This window comes from Eretmochelys imbricata, chromosome 2, assembly GCF_965152235.1.
Source record: "Eretmochelys imbricata isolate rEreImb1 chromosome 2, rEreImb1.hap1, whole genome shotgun sequence".
Taxonomy (NCBI): domain Eukaryota; kingdom Metazoa; phylum Chordata; order Testudines; family Cheloniidae; genus Eretmochelys; species Eretmochelys imbricata.
The window spans coordinates 166,546,800-166,566,102 of NC_135573.1; the positions used below are offsets into that span (position 1 = coordinate 166,546,800).

Sequence of the window (19,303 nt, forward strand, 5' to 3'; positions counted from 1 at the left end):
TATGTCTCATCCTGAGTTGCAATCCCACTCAAGAATTTTTCTGGGTTTACTTGAAAGCACTCCAGAAGTTGCCTGGAAATGTCAGGTTGTATTCTGTTCTGATCAGTACTCCATGTTCTGGGCACCCATCTTGCCGACACCTTTCTCATGCTCAGGTGTTCACTGAGGATAGGTTTGGAGAGAGTTAGGTCTTTGGCCTGTGAATATGGAGTGGCTGGCATTCGGCAGACCAGCATAGTGAGTGTTGGCAGGAATATTGGGGATGTATTGGAAAGGGTGACGGTGAAAATTGGACAAGCACGATGGGAGTACCTGGCCTGTAGGCAGAGCACGGGCAAAATTTAAGGGATAGAGCTAATGCTCGAGTTGAAAGCTTGCTTGATAATCTTCTGACTTTTGAACTTGTTGTTGTTTGTTTATTTCGTGTGAGAAAGTTCATTATCCCTTTCGGGTTGTGTTCTATATGGATATGTCCCTCTGTACCATATCTACATAACCTGTTCCTGTCAATTGCTGATGTCCATAATGTGCCCACTAGAATGCTATTGAATGAAACTCTCAGGTTTTAGCCAGATAGGACTCCCTTTCCCAACCACTTTGATACAAATAATGCCAAGAAAAAATGATGTAATACACTTTTAGTTTTTAGTATCTACCGAAATCTCATCTCTAGGCCAAAAATGTAATTCAAGTTTGAACTCTCACAAAAGTAAAATGCACTCACCATGTTCCTCAAATGCTTTGTCTGTAATACTGTAAACTTTTTCCAAAGTAATACATGAGCCAGTGACATGAATTTAATAGAAAATCGCCTTTTGCATCTTGTGTGGTCTCACCAATAAAGGACGCAGAAGGGGTGAACAGTATTTGTCAGATTTAGGTCACAAAGGACTATTTTAGTTCAGTTTTATGGTAGCAGCCTGTACTCAAAGAACATTTTAAAAACATGTCCTGAAGTTAACATTGCTCATTATTTATTTGTTGCATAACCAGAAACTCACCTAATCATCTCATCAAGCTTTCTTAAAAATGCCGCAAAAGTGAAACACAAGTGCTGAGAACAGCAAAATAAGCTGTTGCACTCAGTAAGGGGCTCTTATAACAAAGTTTGGATGGGAAATCACTTCAGATAATATTGTTAAGGCTTGATTTCTTTATAAAAGAAGCAGCCAGCCATAACAAATGATTTTCAAGTTCTATTGTTTTGGTATATACGATTGCAAAAAAGAAACACAATGTTCTTTGTGTTTTTTGCCATTTATGTTTAGCCTCCTAGATAGAAGTGGTTCTTTAATGTCAGCCTTGGTAAATCTAACAATTTTTATGACCCAGTCTTGAACTAGACACTCTTTATATATGTATAGCATTGCTAGTTTTAAACAAGCTTTTCATCTTCTTTATGGTGTGTTTGTGAGTTCATTGCACTTAGCCAACAGGATAAGAGAAGCAATATTTTTGCGTAGTTGACTAAGCCTTCATTATTGAAATGGTTGGTGCATTTGCTTTTTTTTTTTTTTCCTTTTTCTGTAACATTCAGGTTGTTTGTGCCTCTACACATCTATCTAAGTTCAGACCTGAAAGCAAGTGTCACTGGTAAATAAGTATGCAAGCTGAAAATAAGCTGCTATCTGCAGAGGATTCTTTCCTCTTGGTAGAGTAGGAAGTAATACATCTTTGAGGAATGCGATGCATCAAGCTAATGCCTTTCACATGCGAGTTCTTCACCAAGTGCCAAAGGATCTTTATCATTTACAGAGGAAAATTCTGTTATCCTACTCTCCCCTTTGGTTCTCAAGGCTTCTATTATTATTTTATCTCTCTTCCACCAGTCTGCCCAGTTTTCTTCATAGCAGTAGAAATGGCTGCTTTGCATGCGGGAACACAGAGTGAACATGAAAGCTGCTACATGCTGGTAGAACATCCTGTGGAATAGGTGATGATTAAAAATGATCCCAAACAGAAACCCTGCATCCAGCCACCCTCAGATGTTGAGAAAGTTCAAATCCGTATCCTGCCTTCCTGGATTTCTCCATAATGCCCAAGCCAAATCCTCGGATCCAAACCTTACTGAATTTTGGGGACATTTCAGATTCAGATTTGAATTTCAGGTCTCAGCCCCCCCTTTAATTTTGGCCCTTTTTTGTAAGATAGTATCCTGAAAGATGGAGTTACAGAGGTCATTTATTTTCTCTTAGCAGTGATCTAAAATGCCATTATAAAATACAGTAACTTATTTCTGTCTAAATGTCTGATTGCTGCTTGATTCCGCCACAAACGCAATAGACGTGGACAAGAAAATATAATATTAATGGTCCTCAGTCTAGCTCCTCCTTCAGGAAAACAAAAGCATGTTGAGCACACTAGAGTGGACACAGAGTTTCCCACATTCAGTTAAAGATTGGACTGTCTGCTGTACGTTAGCCCCTTCAAAACCATCAGATATATTGGCTGATAGGACTTTCCTTGAGATTGGCCTTTTATTGAATTTCTCTCAATTGCAGTCAGTTCATGACAAAGGAGATAGAACCTGTTTCTAAAGAGCTCATTTTTTAACTTCAATGACCCCTGTGTAAATCTGGAATAACTCTATTGATTTTCAAAAGTGACAAATGAATTTTATTGCCTCCGTTTTTGGATGCCCAACTTGACACCTCTGAGTGCTGAGTGTCTCTGTAAATCAGATCATTTTAGAGTGTCCAGCATTAGGCACCCAAAAATTGAGTCCTCAAAATGACTAGTCACTTTTGAAAATCTTGGCCTCTAATTATAGCTAACTTCACCCTACCTTAAACTTTAGACAGAAGTGTATATATGCACATATATTTACTATATGTAATATAATGGAGTTACTGGTAAATAGATGTCCCAGGCGATGTATGTTTCAAATTTACCACTTTTTCTTATGGTTATGTTCTTTCTTACGATGATACAGCTATAACTTGAAGTCTGAACGTTTGCTTTATAAAAATGTCAACCATCTGCTCAGCACTTTGAGATTGTTGGATGAAAAATGGTAAATGTAACTCAGTGGACATTAGAATAAAGAGATGGTAAATTTGCCACTGTAAGTGCAAGAATTTATTTTTAACTTATTTATTTATTTTTTATCTTGATGCATTGTCACTTTTCTGTTTTGATGATGGAAATTGCCTTGCATTGGGAGATGCCATGTTGGACACTCTGAATTTTAGGACTGCAGAATAGCAGATGTTGAAAAAGATACAGGAGCCACTTTAGCAGTAACACCAGTTAGTTTAGGGCTTTCTTATTCCACCAAAATTCCAACCTATATTTTCAAATCTAGGGTACATTTACTGTGATGCGTCACAGCCACTCATTACAACTCTTCTAGATCCTGTCTGTTTCTATTTGTCATGATACAGCTATTTGTCAACTGAATGCAAGTCAGGCACACTGTGCATACAGGGTATAATACTTTCCAAATAAAGGACCACTGCACACAGTCATGTGCCCTCACATCCACACAGTGCAATAGTTATTAACTCCATTTCTTATTTTGTGTAGAATTAAAAGGTACATGTTCAAAGCTCAAAATAGCTTCTTCAATTGTAAATGAATTTCTTATGAATACAGAATAGGTGCCTACTGCCCCTAAGTATTCATTCAGCAAATTACCTTGGTGGCATACTTGCATTTGAAACCAGTTTCAAGCTTCAGCAACAGTTTTACATTCAAATGCTGAGTTGACAGAGCACAGAATTTTCTCTAAACTATTTATACCTTTTGCTTATTTGCAATACTTAATTATTTTTAAAGTTATTATTCATTTACCTCCCAGGTGGGAAGAAATTTCTGCCTCTGTTTTATTAATAATGTAGTATTGGTAGACAGAGCCCTTTGTAAGCTAGGCCTTCACTACTTCTGTGATAACCAGTCACTAGCTGGCAGTAATGAAGGAGTAGGGTGGTCTGTCGCTGCCCAGGTTCAGTTAGATTGGAACCAAGGACAGGAGTTCTCTGGCTCAGGATCTTTGGTGGTGGTGATTTCTTTATGCAGTGGTAGCATTCTAGATGGAACTGTACAAACTTTCAGGAAAACATCGTGCCTCTCTGAAATAGTTCACAATATAAAAAGACTGAAAGAGATTGAAGGTGGGACATGGAGATAAAACACATGTGCAAAGTGATCAGTGAGTTGACAGGCAAACTGCAAACTTATCAGTTCCAAGTTTAAAATTTTTGTATGTCAATTAATCAGTCAATCTAATTTATATCTAATATATCTAATTTATATAACAATGTAGTTTGTATCTAATATATCTATATGTATGGTATCTATTTGTTATTTTAATGTTTTGGATTTATTTGTATGGCTCATCACTTAACTGCTACTTAGTAGGCAATTTATTACTAATTTTCTCATAAAAATGTACCATTTAATAAATGCATGGCTTCCAGATATTTCCTTGCTGAAATTATCTATACTATCAAATTGTGAACAAAACCCCCAGCAGTTTATCTCTCAGCAGGGCTTATGGCAATCATCCAAAAACTGGGGTTGTGTGCAGAACACTGGTGAAATAAAAATGACACCCTCTCTCACTTGTTCAATAGATGTGCCTAAGCGATGGTTCATACATCATCATCAGAACAGTTAGTTCAATTCTAAGTGAAGAACCTTCATTTTTGCTGATTTCCAAGCAGCGAGAGCCCAGCACCATTTTCACAGTTTAGGCTGAGTTGAGGCCCCAGCAGTTAGGAAAACTGGGCCCTATTCATCATTGCCCTATGGCCCTTTTAACATCTCCTGGCATGTCTTTCATTACACCCAGATGTAGAACTTGCTTTGTCAGCACCTCCTCCACCACAGCCCCAGTCACAAAGAGTGCTCCAGGAAAAGTTCCTTTTTACTTTAATGTATTGTCTTCCCCTCCCTCTCCCCTTCCCCTCCCATCCCCCCGGGGAAAAAAAAAAAGAGTAGGAACTAAGGTCCCAGTTCAACAAAGCACTTAACTACGTGCTTAACTTTAAACACGCGCTCGGGTGCTTTGCTGAATTGGGCCCTAAGGTCTGCAGGGTTTGGCTCACAGATTTTTACATATAGTTTTAAAAAAACCACTCTGATTCCCATTGCATAATAGTTTGCTATTATGCAGATCCTTCTTTAACTATGCAACTTGTTACCAGTCTTCACTGGCTTATATAACCTTTTCTTAGCATCTAAAAACCAGATTTAAATATTGTAGACAACAGGGGAAATGTAAAATTTCTTGAACTTTATTGCAGTGGAACGCTATGTTTTATTAATTTTAAAGTTGCTAGAGGGATCAGTAAAATGATCTCCAGACAAAGTACTAATGTAGAGAAACTTTTTCCTTCTGCTAATTTTCCATGCACTATTCCTGGTCTTTCCAGACACCAAAGCTTGTGGTGTTAGGAGATGTTTTCGCTAGCATTTATTTGTGTGGTTGCACCTGTGTGGAGATTTCATATTTTTATCACATGATCTTTACCATAAAGCACAGTAATGTTTGAGCTGATATGGAAGTATTTTGCTGCCACTGTGGAAGAAGATTGGTTCAAATTGGGTACTACTCTTTCGTAGACCTTGTTAGGAACTCAGTCATGTATCCCAGATATTGTCAGGATGCACTGAATGCTTATGAAAGATGCTTTCACATCCGATTGCTTAGCTGAAACTTTGATAGTAGCCTTTAGCATTGTGAAGTTATTGTTCGCTATATTGTCATCCTCCACAATAAATATATGTGTTCATTAAAGCTTCTGGAAAAAATGTAACCCCCCCCCCCCCAGCGTGTTTCGTAGTTTCTGCTCAGTAGAGTTTCAGGACAGGAATAGCAGCTGTATTGCAAATGATGATGGAGGTGCATAGGCAAGGCTGCATGTATGGGAGGCTTCCACAGCTGCTGTCTATATTAAGCTTGTCTCAGCCTCGTGCTATTAGTACCTCACAAACACTCTATTCACTTAGAGAGTCAAAATGGAAGACATATAACAGCCTAACCCATTTCCAGTAAATTTTTCAGGGTCATGAATAACATAGAGCCATGCAAACACACAACTGTATTCCAATACGCTGCAGAAAATGTTGTGCCATCCAACAACACTCTAGTCACTTGTGTTAATTGTTTTTTTGTAAAAGGATCTAATAAGCTTTTAAGTCATGACTGACCAACTTCATTCAGCATGTTGCCTTTATTTTGAAGCCTCAGCACCTCATACAGCCAAATCTTCAAAAGCTCGCTTGAAAAGTGCAACAGTCCAACATAGGCACTTGGCCACATAATGTAGGACTTGCAGGTCTGATTCCTCTCACACGTATACCAGTGTAACTCCATTGGCTTCACTGGGATTGCTCCCAATTTACGTAAGTGTGAGAAGAAAATTAGGGAAAATGAGAGGTAATCAGGCCCTGCATGAACGACTTCGAGTAGTTAACCATAATCCCAAGGCTATAGACGCCAATAGACAGATATCAATGAGCTTTGGATTGGGTATTTTATGCACATCTCTTTCAGGAGCATGCATCTCGGAATATTTGTCCCACTAATTCCCAAGATCAATAAATACATATGCTTGTACACCCGCATTTCATTTTTGCAGGCTGGAACTCCTTCTCCACTGAGCCGCTGTATCATCCCTTCTCTTCCAATTTTACCTTATAATGTCCCTTTTTAGTTTTGGACTGACTTTCATTACAAAGCATCATGGTGATATTCTGAGCTAAAGTACATTTATGTAAGAAACAAATTCTGTGAACTGCTGTGCATTTCTGTTACTGATAATGCAGGAAACCTAAAATTACATTCCTCACCATGTGGATTTTTCAATTTGTTTTTTGCTAGACTCCACAAGGGGCATCACAGAATGATTTTCAGAAAAAAAAGAGGCGTGCCCCTCCACCACCAACTCCTCCTGCTCCTGTCATGCCAAACAGAACAGAAGAAAAGGAAGACAAGAGGAAGAGCACAATGGGTAAGCGCTTCTCTTCTCTTCTGCCTCGAATCCAATGCATGTGCTTTATATGGCTCTGCTTGCTGTTTGAAGATTCCCTAAAATGGCCCCTTGCATTGGAAACTATGTAATCTGGAAAAATATTTATCCTAAAGAATGAAAGTCTGGAAATTAAGTGTTTGAGGTTCACAAAGTTTTAAAAGGTGAATTATACCACTTGGGTGAGTAGAATGTTTTCACATAGCACTTAAGGGTGCTTTGGAAAATCCTGCTCCGCTTTTGCTCAGCTCTCCTCCCATTGAAGTCAGTTTCATCATTGAGTTCAGTGGAAACAGAGTTAGGCTAACACTATGCCCTTCTGAAGATGCGCTCCCTGTCATTCCCCTGCCCCAGTTGAATGGAGTTTGGACCGAAGGGGTGACTTCTATGGACAGAGGGAGATTCTCAGGTGATGTAAATTGACATAGCACCACACGTTTTTTCTTTTGCCAGAAGCTATGAATGGGTGACAGGGAGCCAGAAGCTATGAATGGGCGACAGGGGATGGATCACTGGATGATTACCTGTTCTGTTCATTCCCTCTGGCATTGGCCACTGTCGGAAGACAGGATACAGGGCTAGATGGATCTTTGGTCTGACCCAGAATGGCTGTTCTTATGGTCTTACACTTCAGTTGTTATGGCTCCATTCCCTTCAATGGAGCGATGACAAATTTACACCAGATTAAGGTCTGCCCCATTGTTTTCAAAGCCATCACCCCTGCTACTGTTGAATACACTTTTTCCTGTGTCCCATGATGGTTTTACATCAGTGGAGTATGTTTTGTTCTTATCTTCGGTCCTGTTTGTGATGAATCTGCATTAATAGAGTCTTTAGCTAATTAGTACAAGAAAAGAACTGATAGGTTCTGAAATAAATTTCGTATATACCTCAAGAAACTAAAGAAAATTATAGTTTTCAGTTTTATGTGATATAGCCCAGTTACACTCACACAGATAGAGAGACTGAGAAAAAGCCCTCCAGATATTTCAGGTCACTGGGAGTTTTGTCTGTGTGAGAACTCCAAGATTATTCCCTTAAATAAGAAACTGATTTCTGAAAGATATGAGTTAATAACCACATGCATTGGAACTCATTATCCAGTATATTAAGGGAATCATTTAAAATGTGCTACAATACACTTGGTACACTCCAGGTTGTGCCTTCAACCTCTGCATTTTCACATAGCACTGAAGACATGCATATATGATACCATAAATGAACAGCCTGTCATGTATAATTGATAATGTTACAAATGCTTCACACTTTAGAAAGAAACCTCTTGGCTTTGTTTCAACATTTATTTTCAGTAAATGCTCACATTTAATGCATCACCATTTGTGTAGCAGCAGGAGTCCATTATCCTGTAACATGTTTGACTCCATTGACATCTCTTATTTAAACTCTCAAAGGAGAATGCTATCACTGTGCAATATAACACAATCGTTTTCAGAAAATTGGCTGCCTGTTAACTATTGCAGATGTCACAATCTGTCGTTCCCAATGCCTCCCCTTGAAAAACACAAGTCATTACTGATAACATTTGGTGTTTTAACTTTGTTAATGTTAATTTTATTTTATGTCACTGCTTGAAAGGTTACAGATGAAAGAAAACAGAACAGAATTGCTCATTTCTATCCACAGCTATATAGATAGGTGTCTGTTGGCCAGACCCTTAGTTGATGTAAATCGGCATAGCTCCAATGGAGCTTTGCTGATTTAAGGATATATCGCATAATAATCTCCTATATATTTTTCATTTTCTGCTGCAGTCTTAGATTAATATAATTATTGACACACAAACAATGTTACAATAAGCGAAGCTTGGTAAAACAGTTTCCCTTTAGGACGCTAACTATAAAACCATGAGACAGCACAGCTGTGTCAGGAAGCAAAAAAGGAAGGAGCGAACAAAGCAAGACTGTAGAGAGAGAAATTGCTACAGGAAATGGACAGCAGCATGATGGGGCAGATTAAAATACTTCCTCCCACCCTGACCATACTAATCAGAATTTAAAAATCATGGAAAAAACACTCAAACTGGCAAGTAGGTCAGATTAAATATTTAACACCAAATCACTTATACTGGCCCCAAAGTGCTGTGCCTAATTTTCTTAAAGCAGCCAAAAACATCACTGGAGTTCAGCATTTTATGGGCATTAAATTGTTCCTTGCACCTTTATAGGTGGATGTAGCCTATGAAAACCCTGTTCAGTTAAATCTTTTCCAACCTTCTTGCTCCCACTACACACTGCTGCACTAATGCATGCAACACGACACTTTGAAGGCCTTGTAAGAAGAAGTCTAAAGATTTATCCATCCCACAGTGCCAAAATTAAATCCTTTGGGGAGGCTTGGGTGAAGTTGGCTGATTGATAGCTCAGAGCTATTCCAGTGGTTCAATAATTCCACTTAAGGTTTGGTTAGGCTGGAGCCTTCCCATAAACACAGAAGAAAGTTTGAGATACAGTCAGAAGGCACAGGGCCCTGTTGGATTTCAAGAGAATGTCAGTGGTAGCCTAGTATGACTCCAGCACTATCACAAATGGAGAGCATGTTCTTCAGACGTATGAATTATCACGTGCCTTTTTGTCTCACTCCAAAAGAAGAGATCTGGCTTCTATCAAGACCAAACATTTCCAGGGTTTACCCACCACCAACTGCATGCAGGGTGTGACACTGCTGCTATCTATTGACATGTCTAATAATTTAAAGGACACTCATTTACTCCATTTAGTATGCATGATACTAAATTAAGTATGGTTCTGAGGCTCTCAGCATTTCTGACACAGGTTGAAATCTCCATCATACAAACAGCAACAAAACCAGCAGCCTCTGCACACTGTCAAAGCCAAAAAGAAAAAAACTACAGAAAGAAAATGAAAGCCCAAATAGCACATCCACTCAGAAATACCAACCTTCACCATTCCCCTGCCTCCTCAAGGAGTTATGGAAATAGTTTTGCATAGTATCCTATAAGTCAACAGCTGTGGGCTGTGTCAGACCAAGAGACCCTGGGGATTTTCGCCTTCCTCTTCAGTATGGGTCACTTGCAGGTTTAAACTAGTGTAAATGGTGGATTCTCTGTAACTTGAAGTCTTTAAATCATGATTTGAGGAGTTCAGTAACTCAGCCAGAGGTTAGGGGTCTGTTACAGAAGTGGGTGGTTGAGGCTCTGGGGCCTGAAATGTGCAGGAGGTCAGACTAGATGATCATGATGGTCCCTTCTGACCTTAAAGTCTATGTGACTAAGGGAGAAACAAATTTTAAAAAAAACCCACCTTCATGAAGATATTTTCTGTATAATGTTTTTAAATTAGTGTGTTTTATTATCTCTCAAAACCGCAATTGAGATTTATGCTGATTGATGTGTATAGACTGTGATATACATGTATATATTGGGCCTGATTCTTCTCTCATGTACCTAAATTTAACACCAGCATATCTCTGTCGACTTTCTCATGGTTTACATTGGTGTGATTGAGAGCAGAATCAGACTCAGACAGAGTGGATGGTTTGGGGGAGCAGGTGAACACACACACGTGTGTGTGTTTTAAAAGAAACTTAAAAATAATTGACTTGACAAGAAAGTAACTAGCTAATTGATCCTCCTGTAGGTAATGGACGACAGGTGCCACAAAAGCCTCCTAGAGGCAACACACGTGGTCCACCCCAGTTAGTGATTCCCCCACCCCCACCTTACCCTCCTCCTGACACAGACATTATGGATCCAACTGACTATTACAGTGAAGCACCCGATGTTACAGCACCAACAAACCTGGTACCTCAACGTATGTTTAAATATCTATGTATTTGCTTTTCAATTCTTTTAGCGGTTACTGTCAAGGATAGCTTTTCCAGACTTTCCTCTCTGTTCTCCAGACATACATGTTTTTTCTTTTCCAGCCTCTCTTCTTTAGAAATGCTCAATGCACTATATTCATATGATTAATTAATATGAGGCGAATGAAATATTTGCTTATAGAAAATATTGCTACAGCGGCTTAGCTCTTATTTGGAGATGTGTAAATATGACTGTCAAAACATGCAGTTTCATTCATTTCAGACAAAAATGTGTGGTTTAATATTTGATTTGTTTCTGCATGCGCGTTCTCCCCCTCCCTCCAAAGACATACAGGTGCAATAAACTATTGAGCAGCCACTGTAATCTATCAGACTAGCATTTCCCAAGCTTTTGCAAGCTGAAGCCCCCTTTCAAGAAAATCAATCACACCCACCATGTACTGTTAAAGGTTTACTCCCCTTAATATGTATATGTATCGGCATGGCTCCAATAACTTCACTGGAGCTTTGCTGATTTAAGGATATGTCGCCTAATATATAGTGTATCTTCCATGCCCACCTGGCTAGCCCCGAGTGCACTCTCTACCTTGCGAAATCTTCTTATCAGACAATGCAGTGTGATAGTTGTGGCATTCTTCCTTATTTGTGTGAAACATGGTTGTATTTTCAGAGTTATCATATAGACTTGACTGTTTTCAAATCTTGGTTCATGATCTAAGACTCAGATCCTGAAAATGACTCCGCATAGGTAACCCCCCGCACACACACACACACACACAGCACCCCATGAAAGTCAGCAGGGCTCTACACAGGTGCAGGGTCTTCTCAGGTGCAATAACTTGCAGGATCAGAGCCTATTTGATACGCTACCATTCATGTGGTTATCTCTGCTAATCCCATTGAGATCCTTCTCTGGGAAGCTTTCATTGCAAAGATTATACTCTAAGTAGCTCTCCACCTCGGGTTGCCAATTTTGGTTGGTCGTATTCCTGGAGATTTAATCACATGGCATAATCTTTAATTAAAGATTAACCTTTAATTCCTGGAGGGCCAGTCCTGGAGGGCTGGCAACCCTATCTACACCTAATGTATAAATGTTGGGGGAGGGGGTTTGTTGCCCACTAGCTAAACCCAATGTATTATTGTTCAATCTTAAGTAAAGAGAAGTAGAATGTCAAGTTTTATAAAGTGGGGGGGGGGACGAAAAAGTCTCTATGTCAAAGATTCTGCTACTAGAAAACACAACTATTAATGTGGATTAACCTATTTTATTCCTACCCATGTATGAACAAAATTCTTGTTGTCATTTGATTTTTGGTTCAATACATTGGCTTGTACACAGTGGTTCTCTTCTTAAAGATCTGTTCTGGACTTGTTTTAATCAATATTTGTGCTTCAACTGACTTCCTATCGTTACAATATTTTGCAATGCTCCTCTGCTCCACTCTGGCAATCAAATGCATTTTAATCAATTCTCCTCTGATTTTTATCATGTTTTTTGCTCTTTAATCTTATGGTCATTAACTGAGCTTTCTTGTTAATATTTGCACCCCTAGACACAGATACATGTTTTGTATGCATGTCTAAAATGATATATTTGTAGGATCCTTTTTCCTTCCTTAACTTATTAATCGAGTTGTTATGTGACCTGTTATTCTGAGTTTGGTTGAGTTTTGACTGTAGTTCACAAATGGAGACTCTATTGCATCTGTTGCATGGGGTTTGATTTTTGCCCCGTGATTTGGTATGTTCTTAATGAATGAGCTGTTAACAAGCTATCTATTACGCCATGTAGAGGATGCTGTACTTAGAGCTGAAACTACAGTATGCTTTCTTAAAATGGTTTGAAACAGGCCATTTGAATAGCAGCCTTACCCATGTGTCCTTTATATGTTACCTTTTTATTTTGTCATGTTATGGACCACAAAATAAAAATACGATAGGGAACTAAAAAGTTAGTTTAAAAAGGATAAATATTTCAACTTCTTATTGGGTCAGATCCTGAAATCCATTCTTGCCTCTTACGCAGGCTGGATTACCAGGGAAGTCAAAAAGAGTTTTTACTCAGTAAGGATGAGTAATTGATGTAGTTGTAACCCTTCTGCCAGGTGGAGCAAGCAGAAACAAGGGCCGGGTTCAGTATGAGATCTCTAAAATGTAACTATGGGCACCTAGCCCATAAACTGAAATCCTAATTTGACTCAAAACTTGCACTGTATGCAAAAATCAAGTACAATAGTCAAATATCCTCCATTACCATAACATTTGGGTTTCTTTTCGCAAGCCTATTTTTCAATTTTATTAGATGGATAACATACCGAGATGTATATTTCTTGCTGACTAGTAATTCAATTCTATTTGAGGAGAACGGGGAGTTGATAAGGTGCCTGCTTCCTCCCATCCCATGTGCTGTTTTTTTTTTTTTAATGAAAACCTTGAGTGGCATAGCTCATATAACCATAAATGACAACACATGTGAGCGTGAACAGTTCTACAAACACCTTTCAGTAACTTAAAGCACCTCCATTCAGTAATTTAAGGTGGAGGTATCTGGTATTATCAGCCCTTTAAGGACTGTTTCTAAAGACTGAAATTTGTTAATTTAAGAAGAAACAACAGGAGACATCCATCGTGTGGAAGCAATCTTTTCATAGATGTAAAGATTTGCGTACATATAAATTAGCTCGAAATGAATGGGCTACTCCGTGGGCTGTTTTGCTAGGTGTTGATATCACAAATACACCAAAACAGTTGCAATTAATCAGTGTCCCAGTTTTTATTCTCAGCATAGATGCTAAGATTTATATGAGCATAGAGAATGAGCTGCCCTCTCACTTCCTAGAGGTGGTCCCTAGAACATAGTTAAGGTGCATTGAAAGGGTAGTGTAGGGAAGCTTGTCTGGCCACTCCTCCTGCCATGTCTGTCCTGTGAGTAAATAAATAATTTTGAACTCCCAGACTGTCAGCCTAGCACCTTCCATGGGCATTAAAATTCACTCCATGAAAATAGAGGTCCCGTGCACCTGGAGCATCTATGCATGTTATTACATTGACTACAGAGGAATTGAGCCTGCTTTTTCAGTGATGAATTTGGCCCCAGGAATCCAGGTAGGATTTTCAAAGGAGCCTATGGGAGTTACATACCCAAATACCATTGGATGTCAATGGGATTTGGCTCTTTTAAAAATCTAATCCTGAAGGTTAGTTTGCATGCTAGCCATTCTTTCATTTTGGCCTTCACTTACGTTTATATGTTTTATCATTTACTTTTTTCCCAACAGTTTATTGTTGTGCATCATTCCCTTCACACACCAAGCACGTCTGACCGAACTTGCCTCATCCTGTGACCTTCATACCTCTGACGCCTTCCGTTGCCTCTGCTACCCTGACTCTTCCATTGCCTTTCTTCCTTCCCTGCTAGAAGAGCTCCTTTTATCTGACTGAAACCTTGGCTTTCTTTCTTTTTGAACTTGCACACCTTCATTTAATTATTATTGATTATGTTTGGCTTTGTTTCACACTCATTCGTTAAGTGTATTTTCCAGAACTGAACCCTCTGTTATACAAATATGTATCCCCATCAAAAAGATTCCCTATTCATCTGTCTGTTTCTTTACAAATTATTCTTGTTGCTTTGGGTCAGTATTTAATTTGATTCAGTGTTTCAGATTTTTTTTTTCTTACATGCAACCCTGTTTTACGAATTTATGGAAAAGGTTCTAGTACAATTGCTCATTTTTCTACCAGGCTAAGCCTTGCATTTTGCATTTTCCCAAGCATTTTATGTTTTCCCTTTATTGAAGCTATTTTGTGCCACCTGGATAGACCTGAAAGTGAGCATGGCCTAAAGTCCAAGATTCCTTTGATATCTTGGCCACTTATCAAGTTACTGAGTTAAAAACAGAAATCTTAAAGGTCTGTCGGACCTATAACCGGCCTAAACAGAAAACTGAGGATAAGTACCAAGTACATTAATTCTTAGCCTCTACTTTTACTTTTCATACTAATGCTTACTTTGATTAATTTCTCCTTTATTCTATAATCACACTATGGAAACTAAAGTATTTGTCATATTTCTGTAACAAGATTCAAAACATCGTTTGCTCAAGATAAATCAAATTCTGCAGGTCTTCATTTTTCATTTCCAAAAGGAATATGCGCAGAGGATTATAGTTAAAATATGAATTGTTGGTAGGCTCGCACGCACCTAAAACTCTTTGCACTGAGGACACTTGTTCATGCAAAGGGCCCCCCAGCACATTTTTTAACTCATTCTGGATCGCAACTATGGGGTTTATGAGCTGAAACAACACACACACCCAACACCCTATTCTGTCTTCATTGGTAACAGGTGTTTAAGATGTTTGTTATTTAAATGAGTGTGATGCAGAATGTGACTCTTACTTACATCACACAAAATTCTTATTCTACCCTAAGCAAAATCATATGCCTTTTGGATCCTTTCCAGGTATGCAAAAAGAGGAGAAAGAAAGCAAGCAGAGTATTCGTACAAAGAGGGTGGAATATGATGAGAGAGAGTTTTGACAGGCCTTAAGGATAAAGTGAATATTATATGTGCAGTTGTACCTGTTTTAGGAGCCCACTCAAGGAAGCAACACATACTGCAGAGTCTTCTAAAAAAAACATATAGAGCGCAATTTTACTCAATATATTGTGAGGTACTTTGGGGCAGTCTCTTAAGAAAAGAGGCTTTTGTGCAGGTTTCATTGTAATTCTCCTTTCTTCAAAACTTTGTAAATGTTCCCAAAACATTGAGCTAATGTCTCTATTACTGAAGTTTTACACTGCTTGTAACTAGATTAAAATCCCTGGAGTTCCACTGGTATAAAACCAGAGTAATGCAGTTGTGAGTTGGGCCTGGTATGTTTTAAGTAGGGTTGGTCAAAAACTTTGCATCAACATTTTTGTTCAATTGAAAATTAGGTTTTCAACTAAAGAAAAATTTTCCTGGAAAGTGTCTGCATTCTTCAGAAAAAATCAGGGTTTTTTTGGGTTAGAAATTGGAACCCTGAAAAACAAAAATCTCCAGTGGAAGACTTTTGGTTTTTTGACTAAAAGCTTTTCTGTTTCCAGACAAACTTCCAAAAACAAAAAAGTTTTCAACAGTAAACCAAAAAAGTTTTGGCTAAAAACAAGAATTTAGCCCAGTGTCTTTGAAACATATGACAGCTATTTTGGCTTTTATCTTGAACCATTGATGTTAATGGGAGCTTGGCAACTGACTTCACTGGGAGGAGGAGCAGGCCCTTTTTGCACTAGGGTAGCGTCTTAGGTTAGCATTGATGGAAGTATACATTGGTTGGTTTTGCTGCCCATATTATTCCATGAGGACTGTAGAAACATAATGAGAATTACATGGGCAAGCTAATACCAAATTGACTGCAAGGACTATTGAATTCCAACAAAGTGTGTTTGTCAGCGCATACTAAGCTGAAAAATGAATGGGAAATGGTATTCAGCATTTTGCTTCTCCACCAAATAGAGTTGGCCAGATATTTTCCTTCAGCGCCAAATAATTTGGGATGGTTAAAAGAACTGTGTTTGAAAATGTAAGGACTCATTTGACGAAGGGAGGGGAGAAATATGTGGATCGTTTATAAATCAAAATACAAGTCTATGATTTGAATTCCAATACATATGAAAAGTCAGTGCCAAAATGACCATAGGGAGATACTTAAATCATGAGGGATCTAGTCTTGAGATATGCTAAGTGCCATTCGACTTTGCATTCAATAGAGTTGTAGGCATTCATTACTACTCCAGATTAGGCTTTGGTGAAACACCATAGGAATCGTCAGGTGTTACTGTAACCAGAGGGAGCCCATGTTGTCCCTTGGATGCAATAGGCCCCTAGTGAAACTAGTAAAAAGTTAATTTTAAAAAATGAATATTGAGTTATACCACAGTTTCCATGTTTTCAAAGTTCCATAACAATCAGAAATAGTTCAGTGTGTGTGTGGGGGGGGGGGGTTCTTTAGCAAAGGTAAAGGAAAGAGACTCTTTCTAGATATTGTCTATAAATTCTTATAAATAGAGAAACTATGAGAAATACATTTTGTACGCGATGTTACTGTAATGACTATGTCAGGGCACAAACCCAGATTGTTATCAAGTCTCTCATAGTTTTGTTTGTGTGTGTATGTGTGTTACCTATATGACAGGTTTCAGAGTAGCAGCCGTGTTAGTCTGTATTCGCAAAAAGAAAAGGAGGACTTGTGGCACCTTAGAGACTAACCAATTTATTTAAGCATAAGCTTTCGTGAGCTACAGCTCACTGCATCGGATGCATTCAGTAGAAAATATAGTGAGGACATTTATATACACACAGAACATGAAAAAATGGGTGTTATCATACACACTGTAAGGAGAGTGATCACTTAAGATGAGCTAATACCAGCAGGAGAGCAGGGGCTGGGGGGGGGAGGGTAGAAAACCTTTTGTAGTGATAATCAAGGTGGGCCATTTCCAGCAGTTAACAAGAACATCTGAGGAACAGTGGGGCATGTGGGGGGGAGAATAAACATGAGGAAATAGTTTTACTTTGTGTAATGACCCATCCACTCCCAGTCTCTATTCAAGCCTAAGTTAATTGTATCCAGTTTGCAAATTCCAATTCAGCCGTCTCTTGCTGGAGTCTGTTTTTGAAGTCTTTTTGTTGTAATATTGCGACTTTTAGGTCAGAGATCGAGTGACCAGAGAGATTGAAGTGTTCTCCGACTGGTTTTTGAATATTATAAGTCTTGACATCTGATTTGTGTCCATTTATTCTTTACGTAGAGACTGTCCAGTTTGACCAATGTACATGGCAGAGGGGCATTGCTGGCACATGATGGCATATATCACATTGGTAGATGCGCAGGTGAATGAGCCTCCGATAGTGTGGCTGATGTGATTAGGCCCCATAGTGGTGTCCCCTGGGTAGATATGTGGACACAGTTGGCAACGGGCTTTATTGCAAGGATAGGTTCCTGGGTTAGTGGTTCTGTTTTTGTGGTGTGTAGTTGCTGGTGAGTATTTGCTTCAGGTTGGGGGGTTGTCTGTAGGCAAGGGCTGGCCTGTCTCCCAAGATTTGTGAGAGTGATGGGTCATCCTTCAGGATAGGTTGTAGATCCTTGAGGATGCATTGGAGAGGTTTTAGTTGGGGGCTGAAGGTGATGGCTAGTGGCGTTCTGTTATTTTCTTTGTTGGGCCTGTCCTGTAGTAGGTGACTTCTGGGTATTCTTGACAGGTTTCAGAGTAACAGCCGTGTTAGTCTGTATTCGCAAAAAGAAAAGGAGTACTTGTGGCACCTTAGAGACTAACCAATTTATTTGAGCATAGGCTTTCGTGAGCTACAGCTCACTTCATCGGATGCAGTCAGCTGTAGCTCACGAAAGCTTACGCTCAAATAAATTGGTTAGTCTCTAAGGTGCCACAAGTACTCCTTTTCTTTTCTGGGTATTCTTCTGGCTCTGTCAATTTGTTTCTTCACTTCAACAGGTGGGTACTGTAGTTGTAAGAATGCTTGATAGAGCTCTTGTAGGTGTTTGTCTCTGTCTGAGGGGTTGGAGCAAATGCGGTTGTATCGTAGAGCTTGGCTGTAGACGATGGATCGTGTGATGTGGTCTGGGTGAAAGCTGGAGGCATGTAGGTAGGAATAGCGGTCAGTAGGTTTCCGGTATAGGGTGGTGTTTACGGTGCTAATAAGCGATGGTCACATAGTGTCCAGGAAGTGGATCTCTTTTGTGGACTGGTCCAGGCTGAGGTTGATGTTGGGATGGAAATTGTTGAAATCATGGTGGAATTCCTCAAGGGCTTCTTTTCCATGGGTCCAGATGATGAAGATGTCATCAATATAGCGCAAGTAGATTAGGGGCGTTAGGGGACGAGAGCTGAGGAAGCATTGTTCTAAGTCAGCCATAAAAATGTTGGCATACTCTGGGGCCATGCGGGTACACATAGCAGTGCCGCTGATTTGAAGGTATACATTGTCCCCAAATGTGAAATAGTTATGGGTGAGGACAAAGTCACAAAGTACTATACATATGATAGCTAACCAAATTCTGCACTGCCCTGTACTCTAAGTATAGGAGAGGCTGGAGAGAGCTTCCCTGTGATCCGCAAGCACAACTGCACAGGAACAGGACAGGTTTTCAGCTGAGTGTTCAGGAGAGTTGTGATACATGATGATGTGCTGTGGTGGAAAGATTTTTATCAGCATGAGTTTTACTTTTCAAATGTCTTTAGGGACAATTTTAGTATCCCTCCACTTGTAAAAGTTGGAACAATTACCAAAGGTTGTGGTGGGTTCTCCATCACTGTCCATTTTTAATTTTTAAATTAAATTGATTGTTTTTTTCCCCTAAAAGATAGACTCTGATTCAAAGAGGAATTAATTCAGGGAAATTCTTATCCCCTGTGTTGTGCAGGTCAGACAAGATGATCACAGTGGTCCCATCTGGCTTTATATTCTATGAATCTGTGAACCGTCAGTTCATTTGCTCAAGGATCAAAGGAAGAGAAAA

General features: G+C 39.2%; 1 protein-coding gene across 1 annotated transcript in view; it reads left to right on the top strand.

Annotated features, from left to right (window-relative positions):
* Window positions 1–19,303, top strand: part of COBL (cordon-bleu WH2 repeat protein) — a 226,790-nt gene that overhangs the window by 167,424 nt on the left and 40,063 nt on the right. Inside the window, 2 exon segments of the mRNA XM_077808716.1 lie at window positions 6,827–6,956; window positions 10,592–10,765. Coding sequence (XP_077664842.1) covers window positions 6,827–6,956; window positions 10,592–10,765 — 304 coding nt within the window.